The following is a 10,868-nucleotide window of genomic DNA, read 5'->3' on the forward strand; positions in this document are numbered from 1 at the left end:
TACCAATATAATAATAAGCAATAATAAAAACCTTACTGGAAATAATAAGTAAAGAACCTTATTGTCCTTACCAAAATTTGAACAGTAAGCAGTAATAAAAATCTTCACCAAACTCAACCCAAAATAATAAGAAATGCATTACTAAACATTAAGTAAAGGCCGGAAATAACCATCACAAAAATTTGGACAAAAACGAAACATTCATGCTTCACCAAAATTCATAACTTAATGCCAACTTCAAGGAAAAAACAAAAATAAGTATTCATTGTTTTGTTTCTACCAAATTCAACCCAAAATAAACATAAGCATTCATTGTTTTGCATCTACCAACTTCAACCCAAAATAAACAAACACATTCATTGTTTTGCATCTACCAACTTTAACCTAAAATAAACAAAACACATGCATTGTTTTGCATTTACCAATTTCAAGCAAAAATAAACAAAAGTAGACAACTTTTTGCAATATCCAGAACACTTCAAATCTGAGATTTTTCATTAGCTTTTTTTGTCTTCAACTTGCCCACCTTCTTCTGTCTCTCTCATTCCAGTTGATTGCCAGTGACAGTTTCTTTTCCTTTCCAAGTGAGCTTAGTAGGCGAGTAAGGAAAATCTGTAGGCTCACTAATTCCAGCATGATCACCTCTAAAAGATATAACTCTATTTCCAATTGCTCTTTGTTGATTCATCCTCATCTTCAATTTTGTGCGATTTTAAGATATGACTTGAGGCCTTATATCTGGATCACTTTCAGGCTCTCTAGCAGGTCCAAATGGTTCATACTGTTGTTGTGACAGTCCAGGTGTGGACATGAAATGGTATTCTTCATCTTCTGTTGGTGTAGGGGCTGAGCTATTAACATCATAATCTTCTCCATATTGAACTGAGAAAGAAAAGCAGACATAAATGAATAAGAAATACAAACACACAAGAGCTAAATAAATAAGTCATTACATTTTAGAATCTATACTAAAAGAGAAAAAACAAACAGTGGCCACAGATTTATTACAACATAATGAATGGAGTGAAAATTACTCAACAAACATACATGAATAAGATACACAATAAATAAGTCATTACACTTTATAAAACATACAAGAGCTAGATGGTTATTACAACATAAATCATTAAGAAACACAAACACACATGGGCAGTGGTAACTTAGTGAGGTCTAGTAGTAGTATGTATTATTGTTAACTTTTGCAAGTGTTTTAAAAGTTGTCAAGTATATTGGCTACAATGTTCATATACATAGTAGGACAACTAGAATAATTGCTTACTATGCTCAAATAATTGTATATTAGCATCAAAGAGTTTCTCAAAAAAGGCTGCACAAGTTAACTACAGGTTAACTAAAAAAGCATCAAATTGCTTACTATGCTCAACTACAATGTTCATGTAAAGTTGTCAAGTCTATCTGCGCAAGTTAACTACTGATAACTATGATCAAATAATTGCTTTGACCACTTCTTGAGCTAGAAGTTATAATTTTGTTATCCCTTTATCTTTACTAAATCTCCTTATTGATTCAAGGAATTTGTTTAGCAAGTAATTTAGTTTGATTTTGTTATTCCTTTTTAATATATTCTTTTGCTATTGTACATAGTAGGAAAACTAGACAAGCAAATGACTCCTTTTAGGTTACTATTTATGTTCTGTTGTGTTTCTTGTTCAATGAAGCGATGCCTCATATATAAAAAACTATTCCTTTTTGTTTCCATTTGATTTTTCTTATCTTTAGTTTTTGTAAATTGCAAATATTAGTATATTCAGCTATTTCATAAAAAAAAGTCCATAATAAACAGAGGGCATTTGGATCACACACATCAAATTCAGACTAGGACTAAACAATATTTATTCATATACAAGTCCATTAAATGCTACTACTTTAACACAAGTATTCCCTAAATCTAACCTTAACAGAATAGGACCACAACATACGAGATAACATTCTCTAAATCTAACCTTAACAACCGCGAAGATCACTTTGAAAACCAGGCGCGAAATCAACTTTGAAATCCAACCGCTAAATAAGGGAAATTTGTGAACCCTAGAGAGGAATAAACAAAAGATTCTTTGCTTAACTCAAATAAACAAATAATTTTTTCCTAAATCTAACATACCGGAATATTATAAACAAAGTCGCAAACCCTAACTATCCACAACTTTGAAATCGCAAAACATAATAAAATAAGAACAAAGATTTACTAACCTACAGCCGCGAAAATCAACTTTGAAATCTAATGGCGTTCATGAGAGAAAATCTGTGAAACCCTAGGGGAAATCGTATTACAGAAAAGGGAAATCGTATGATGTATTAGAGAAATGATAATGGATCAAATTGTATCTCTTAAGAAAAATGAGGGTAAAATTAGTAATTAGGTCTTATGAGTCTATGTGGACGTGAGAGTTGTGTGGTGTTTATGTGGCGTCCATGTGGCGTCCACGTGGCGTTCACATGGCACTTAACATACTTCTGTTAGTTAGAAGGGTAAGTATGACCCAATACTTTGATGGGAAGGTTACTTTTGAGTCAAAACATAGTTTAAGGATATATATGAGCTATTTTCGATAGTTCAAGGGTAATTTTGAGCATTTTATCTAAATTTCACAATTATTATATTACATACTGTCACACCCGTTTTTGCGCACGGCGGCGGGAGGGTTTTTACATTTTAAGTGACGTTATTGATTAGGGGATTATTTTGTTTTTCAAAGTCGCCACTAGGAATTGAGTTATGGTGTTCCAAGTCACCTTTTTGTGTAATCCCTAATCATAAGGAAATGACTCTTTGTTTGGTTTGCGAATCAGAAATTCGGGTAAGGAATTCTGTTGACCGAGGGGAAGGTATTAGGCATCCCTCGAATCCCGTGGTTCTAGCACGGTCGCTTTTATTGACTTATACTTATCTTGATATATTTTTTGGATAATTTGTGTCTATATGCCATGGTTTGCTTATTGTTGAATTTTTATTAGTCTTAAACCGGATGCATAACTGCATTCTCGGTCTTGACATTTGGAGACATAACTGTCTTCCCCTCTTGAGTTCATCACACCACATAATCTCAATTTACACTTCTTGGTTTGAATTAACAAAATTAATTATCAAAATAATTTGTTCAAGGTGCGTAACCGCATCCTTGAATTTATTAAGTATCTCAAAAAGATGTGGAACCACATTCTTAATTGAGATGAAATTTAATTATTATTACTCATATAAAGTATAATAGAGCCTAATAAATACATATGACTATATTAAAATAGTCTAAAATAGATAGAGACATCAAAATATTATAGTGCTAAAATTTTTTCCTATATTTCAATTACCCCCACTCAGCATACTAAATTTTATTATGTTGAATCTTATCATCTTGACGCAATTATGCTTCCAGATATTAACAAAACAGAGCATGGTTAATTTATAAATATACTTTTTACTATTCTAAATATAAATAATAAATTTTGAATAAGACAAACATATGAATTAAAATCACGCTTCAACTAATGATTAATGGCACATGTTGACCTATTTTATTAACAATAAAGTAAAAAAAAAATCTTAAGATAAAACTTTTATTTTTTGTAAGTTATTAAACCAAATCTAATAATATAATTAATGAACCCATAAAAGGCCCTTTTTAGAGAAAAGATAAAAAAAAAAAAAAATCTTTAGTATTTATACTAAATTTAAACTAATATTATCTACATGTCATATAGAATAACAGGAACAATTTGTTTTATTAATTTTATATTATTTTTTTATTTGTTGTTCTTTGTAAGTTTTTTTTTTTGTTTTTTAACGTTCTGTATCATTATTTTTTTTCTTTTTCATTCTGTTTTTCTTCTTTGCTTTTTACTTTAATTTTTTGTTGTGCTATGTTTTTGTTTTCTTTTTTTTCCTTTTGTTTCATTATTTTTTTTTCGTTGTTCTTTTTTATATTTTTATAATTTTTTTGTTTGACATTCTGTACATTTATTTTCTTTTTCTTTTTAATCTATTTTAATTTAATTTGTCTTCGTAGCTTCTCCTTATCCTAACAAGTTTATTATTATTATTTTTTGTTAGAACCCTAAATATCAAGACAACGCACATATTATAGCATAAAACATGACTTAATACTTTTCTAAATACTATCAAACAAAGAATTCATTCAACTTAGTAAGACACAAACATAAAAACTTTGATAATTAATTAAGGAAAAAGAGCGAGGAATGGACTCTTAAGCATGTAAGAAATACTCACATGTCATATAGCATGTTCGAATATATTTCAGTACACAACATTAATAATATTAACATATTAAACACTTACGAAATCTGAACAACTTCAATATATTGAAATTAATTCTTGCACAATAATGACATAAAATTATGCAAAAAATAAAATACAAATAAATGTTACCTCTTGTGAAAATTAGTTAACGAGAAGAAAAGACAAATAATCAGGAGCCACGAACTTGAAACCGCGAAAATAGATTTCTAGATCTTCAATCACAATGTGAGAAAGTACAATATGTATTGCTTTTTCTTTAATGCCTATATCTCTGTGTGTGCCCTTTATGTGTGTCCCCTTTTTTTTTTTACGTATGTAGGTGTATGTATATAGGTGTTAGGATAGGTGTAGGTGTGGTGTAGTGGGCTGTATTGTGTGGGGTGTGGAGGAAAACGTGAAGGAGTGGGCGTGTGAGGAAGCTGAGAGAAAGTGGGAGTATAACTTGATGATGGTTTTATTTTCTTTTCTTATTTGTTTTTTAATTTTTGGAAGATAAGTCAAAGGCCTTTTTTTTTTTTTTATTGTAAAAAAATTTTGTTCTCCTTTTCCCTTTTTGGTTTTGTACGTGTAGTATGTTTTGGATAGGAGTAAGAGTGGGGAAGGTTTGTTAGATTATTTAGGTTATTTTTTATTTTAGTTTTAGTTTTAGTTTTACTGTACTTTTAAAAAAATAATAACTAACTACAAATAATAAATTATAATAACATATAAACTAATTATTTAAAATTAATAAAAATCTAAGAAAAACTCAACTAGCTATATATATATATATAAAAACAAGTAAATAGTACTAGCTTATTTATAAAAACTTAATTTCAAATATAGATTTTTTGTAATCTTCCATTTCTTTTTAAACAATTGACAATAAAATTTACCTTAAAAAGTGATTCTATTTTGTTATTTTCAAATCTTTTAAAATAAACTTATAAGAGAAAAATCAAAATGTTTAATTTATATTTATAAAAATATTTCAGCTCTAAATATGGTGTAAAATTTTAAGTTCGATAAAAAAATTACGTGTCTACACATACCTAATTTTAATATTGATAAAAAGAAATATATTTTTTTGTTAAAATATATAATTAAATAAAAAAATATATTAAACATGAAAAATAATAGTATCAGAGCCTCTTTAAAGTGATATTAAAGATATTGTGCTCTGATATCACTTATACATATTTGTATTACTTAGAAAAATATATTTATTAAAATTTTTCCAATTTTTTATTTGGAAGTTTCGTCAATAACTAAATAAAAAATAATAAATAGTGTAGACATGTGATTTTTAACTCTTCTTAAGTTTCAATCAATTTTAGATGAAATATTTATAAACATAATCTTTATTTTAAGTTTTATTTCAATTCATTTTTATCTCATTGTAAATATGATCTCAATAAGTTTCAAAAACATATTTCATTGGAAAGGAGAATATTCCGCTCTTTCTCCCCAAATAATTTAATCTTATTCAAATTTTATAAATGTATTTAAATTAAAAAGATTATGTTCAAAAAATAGAGCACACTTAATGAATAAACCTAGTCTATAAAATTAAAAGAAAAGACTTTATCAAGAGAGGAGCCGTTGCAAAAAAAGGAAAAAAATTATAATAAAATTTACTTAAATTGTTGAATTCAAGTTTGAAAAATTATCAAAATACCTCTAAATTATGTGAAAAAATTTTAATTTATCAAAATTTGTCTAAATTATACCTCTAATATATATAAGGAAGAAAGTTTTAATTTAATGGACTTAATTTTTGCAACTGTTGGTCTTTTAAATCACCCAACAATGGTTTTATCTTCATTTTTGACAAACTCTAACACTCATCTCTCACAATTTCAAATTTTGTTAAACCGTTTCAAGTAAATTTCATCTTCCCATGGCGTGTTGCAGTAGATTTTCTACCTTTATATTCCAAAAAAGTATCAAATCCTTATTATTCAATTGAGGCTCTCTATTTTGGTCAGATTTTGTAGAAATAAAAGTTCTTTATCATGGTTATGTTGTCCAAAATTCAAAACCTCGACACATTTTTTATATATATATCAGCCTTTAACATTAACTTTGGAGCATATTTTTAATCGGTTTCAGCAACAAACCTCATTCTAAAGCTAATATTTCGAATCATTATTTAGCAGCCACATCCTAACTCTTAACCGACAAAAAAAATTATTCTCGTCTTTTTACCGAAATATGGATTTAAAGGTTATCAAATCCATAGTCGTTGACGTTCGAGGGTATATTCAAGATCTCCAAACTCTGTTTATTCCCTGCAACATGTGATTTTTACCCTTTTTTCTCTGTTTTTGTCTTTGTAAAAAAACATTTTGTGTACTTTAAGAAAATGATATAAAGGATGGTTGGATTGACTTAAAAGTTGGTCAAACCTACTTGTCAGTTTTTGACATATGAAACTATTTGGAAAGTATAAAAAAGAACTTAAAATAAATTAGGAAGTGTTTGACAAGGTCAAAAATAACTTAAAATAAGTCAAAAATCATAAGTAGGTCTCCCCTACATTTTATTTTTTGACTTAAAAGTCATTTAAGTTTGATTTTTTCTCTTTGACTTAAAAGCTACCTTTTTAAGTCAATCCAAACGGGATCTTAGTTTAGCTATGATAAAAGTAATTTTAAAAAATGCATTTATATTTTTGTTTGAGATTTGAAGTCATTTTCCGTTGTATTTTAGACATTATGTACTAAAGAACGGATTTGTTTAAGTCCAAATGCGACAGTTTTTGCTCCAAGTTGATGATCATTTTGGTATGTATGTATATTCAGATGTAGAAAACATGTTTAAAGGATATAATGCTTGTTTTTCAAAAAATATTTTTCTTCGTACGAAACACACCCCTAATGTTAATCATGATCCTTAAATAATTCAAGTGACTAATATCACAACATGATGACCACTTAATTTTAATATCTTGTCAAGATAGTATCTCTATTAGCTTAAACTAGACATAGTATTTTAAAGAAAAATAACCAAATTGATCTTTTTTTTTAATGAAAACAAACTAATCAATCAATTAATTTAGGAAAAACTATCTAATTTTATATATATATATATATATATATATATATATATATATATATATATANTATATATAGTTAGTTGGTTAGTTAGTTAGTTAGTTAGTTAGGCAGTTATATATATTATATTTACTAATTTGACTTATATTTTTAAATAATTATTTATTGTCATGCTATTTAATAATTTTATACCAAATTTAGAGTGAGATACATCACTCCTTAAACCGAGCCTAAAATAAAGCCTTTAATTATTAACCTACGTAATTCTCTCCATAATTTTTGTCTTCACGCCAAATCAGCTCACACGCTCTAATAAATTTTCCCTCCCACGTTTCTTCGCCATTCTCTCTCTAATTTCTCCCTCGTACGATCTTCTTATGTTAAATCTGTCACGCCCCGAGCCTACACCCTGGGCGGGACTGGTACTTGGGAACCATTGCTGGCCCCAAGCGAACCCTTGGCCTGGCTTACTTACTCAGCGGAAGACTCATACATAAGAAAGAGAATCCAAATACAAGATAACTCAACATGTCTCAAATTGAACTCATAATGTTTTAAAAATAAATATCTAACTTAGCCAAAATGGCAACTTAACTTTGAACATAAGCCAATAACAAAATGATGACGAATGAACTAACATCTGACTGACTATCTATGAAGCTTCTAAAACAAGTAAGATGGATGTCGGTACAGGCCCACGACATCCTAATTATCTACATTGATAAAGTAATGAAAAAAGGGGGATCCTCCGAAATGCAATGATGCTCACCAACAACTCTGAAGCTAAACTAGATCAACAATGCACTGGATGCTGATCATCGTTACATGTGTCTGCATCATAAAAAGATGCATGCTAACTGGCATCAGTACATTGAATGTACGAGTTTGCGAGTTGGAATGCTAAACTAAAGGACATGACCAAAAACTCATAATGACGATAACGGGTCCTAAAAGCTGTCTTAGGAATATCACATTCCCTTACTTTTAATTGATGGTAGCCAGATCTGAGGTCTATCTTAGAAAAAAAATAGGTGGCACCCTGAAGTACGTTGAATAAATCATCAATCCTTGGAAGAGGATACTTGTTCTTGATAGCCCTTATTCAACTGGAGGTAATCTATACACATCCTAAGGGAACCATCCTTCTTTCTTACAAATAAGACTAGAGCGCCCCAAGGTGAGACACTTGGTCGAACAAAACTTTTCTCTAAAAGATATTTTAACTGCTTTTTAAGCCCTTTCAACTCTGTTGGTGCCATTCTATATGGCGGGAGAGATATAGGACAAGTATCTGGAAGAAGGTCTATATCGAAGTCTATCTCTCTCTCAGGAGGGACTCCGGGAAGATCATTTAGAAAGACTTTTGGAAACTCTTTTACTATACGGACTGACTGAATGAGAAGTATCTCAACACTAGAGTCATAAACTCGGACTAAGTGGTAGACACACTGTAACGACTCGGAAAAATGATAGGTTAAGCAAGAGCCTATGACTTTGTGTTGACTTTATAATGAGGTTCTATGAGAGGTTTTTTTTGTAATGTCGTTTTAATTGTGTAACATCCGACGATTTAAAATGAATATAAAGAAGCTTGAAATTGGAAGTAGTCACTTTTGGAAAAAAAGTTCAGAATCTGGAAATTTGGTTAAGTATGGGAAATCAGTGAGTTTTTGGCCAACTTTGAACAATCATAACTCCTAGCTCAGGATGATCCAGGAGTAGTTCCAGTTATGTTTGGAAAGCCCTTGGAACGATCTTTCCAACGCCACCGAGTTTGCTCGATTCCGAATTCGTATGAGCGAGTTATGCCCTTTGAAAGTTGGGCAGTTGGCAAAGAGTCCGTTCGGAAATTTAAGGGCATTTTGGTCTTTTCACAAATCTTTTCTTTTGAGGTTATATTATTGTGTTAGGCTGATTGTGGATCATTTTTGTTCCATTTTAAAAGAGTAAGAGTTAGGGTTCTTGAGTGAAGAAGAGAAGAAGAGAGGAAGAAGAAGAAGAAGAAGAAGTTGGAGCTAGGGTTGAAGATTTTGAGTTATTTCTTCTTCAATTTTTCGTGGACTTTCAACTTAGAGGTATGGTGACCCTTGATCCTTGATGAATCTTTCTTTCAAAGAGTCCAATCAAAAGGGTTTCAAAAGTGTTTCAAAGAACAAAAATCTCAAATTCTAATCTAAACATGGGTTCATTGGCAAAACGTTTTCTAAGCCATTATATTGATGAATTAATATTTTTAAGATGATTTCGTATGGAATTCCTTGAAGAACCCATGTTTTCCCTAAATTCCTAAATTTGCTTATGAAATGGGTCTTTTGCTTATGATTCAAAGTTTATGAAATTGTGTTTGGATTGGATTGTATTAGTGACTCTTATGATTTTCTACATCTATCTATGATGAATTGATAATGTATGGATGAATTGAAAGTTGTGGCCTTATGGGCAAGTTATGGATGAATTCTCTTGTGGTAAGTAAAATGGTTGGGACTTGAGTGTTGTTGATTATGGCTTTGAAGAATGGTAAGTTGGCTTAATCTTTTATTATGGATAAAATTTATATTTATAAAAATATTTCAGCTCTAAAAATGGTGTAAAATTTTAAGTTCGGTAAAAAAATTACGTGTCTACACATACCTAATTTTAATATTGATAAAAAGAAATATATTTTTTTGTTAAAATATATAATTAAATAAAAAAATATATTAAACATGAAAAATAATAGTATCAGAGCCTCTTTAAAGTGATATTAAAGATATTGTGCTCTGATATCACTTATAAATATTTGTATTACTTAGAAAAAAATATTTATTAGAATTTTTCCTAGCTCAGGATGATTCAGGAGTAGTTCCAGTTATGTTTGGAAAGCCCTTGGAACGATCTTTCCAACGCCACCGAGTTTGCTCGATTCCGAGTTCGTATGAGCGAGTTATGCCCTTTGAAAGTTGGGTAGTTGGCAAGGAGTTCGTCCGGAAATTTAAGGGCATTTTGGTCTTTTCACAAATCTTTTCTTTTGAGGTTGTATTATTGTGTTAGGCTGATTGTGGATCATTTTTGTTCCATTTTAAAAGAGTAAGAGTTAGGGTTCTTGAGTGAAGAAGAGAAGAAGAGAGAAAGAAGAAGAAGAAGAAGTTGGAGCTAGGGTTGAAGATTTTGAGTTCTTTCTTCTTCAATTTTTCGTGGGCTTTCAACTTAGAGGTATGGTGACCCTTGATCCTTGATGAATCTTTCTTTCAAGGAGTCCAATCAAAAGGGTTTCAAAAGTGTTTCAAAGAACAAAAATCTCAAATTCTAATCTAAGCATGGGTTCATTGGCAAAACGTTTTCTAAGCCATTATATTGATGAATTAATATTTTTAAGATGATTTCGTATGGAATTCCTTGAAGAACCCATGTTTTCCCTAAATTCCTAAATTTTCTTATGAAGTGGGTCTTTTGCTTATTATTCAAAGTTTATGAAATTGTGTTTGGATTGGATTGTATTAGTGACTCTTATGATTTTCTACATCTATCTATGATGAATTGATGATGTATGGATGAATTGAAAGTTGTGGCCTTATGGGCAA

The 10,868-nt window shown here is 29.9% G+C and overlaps 1 protein-coding gene across 1 annotated transcript in view; it reads right to left on the reverse strand.

Moving 5' to 3' along the window:
• Window positions 1-712: 712 nt before the first annotated feature.
• The window catches only part of LOC125849808 (uncharacterized), a 13,859-nt gene continuing 3,703 nt past the window's right edge, over window positions 713-10,868 (reverse strand). Inside the window, exon 4 of the mRNA XM_049529778.1 lies at window positions 713-882. Coding sequence (XP_049385735.1) covers window positions 713-882 — 170 coding nt within the window. The remainder of the gene's footprint in view (window positions 883-10,868) is intronic.

This window comes from Solanum stenotomum, unplaced genomic scaffold (genome assembly GCF_019186545.1).
Source record: "Solanum stenotomum isolate F172 unplaced genomic scaffold, ASM1918654v1 scaffold11069, whole genome shotgun sequence".
In the NCBI taxonomy this organism is placed as follows: Eukaryota; Viridiplantae; Streptophyta; class Magnoliopsida; order Solanales; family Solanaceae; genus Solanum; species Solanum stenotomum.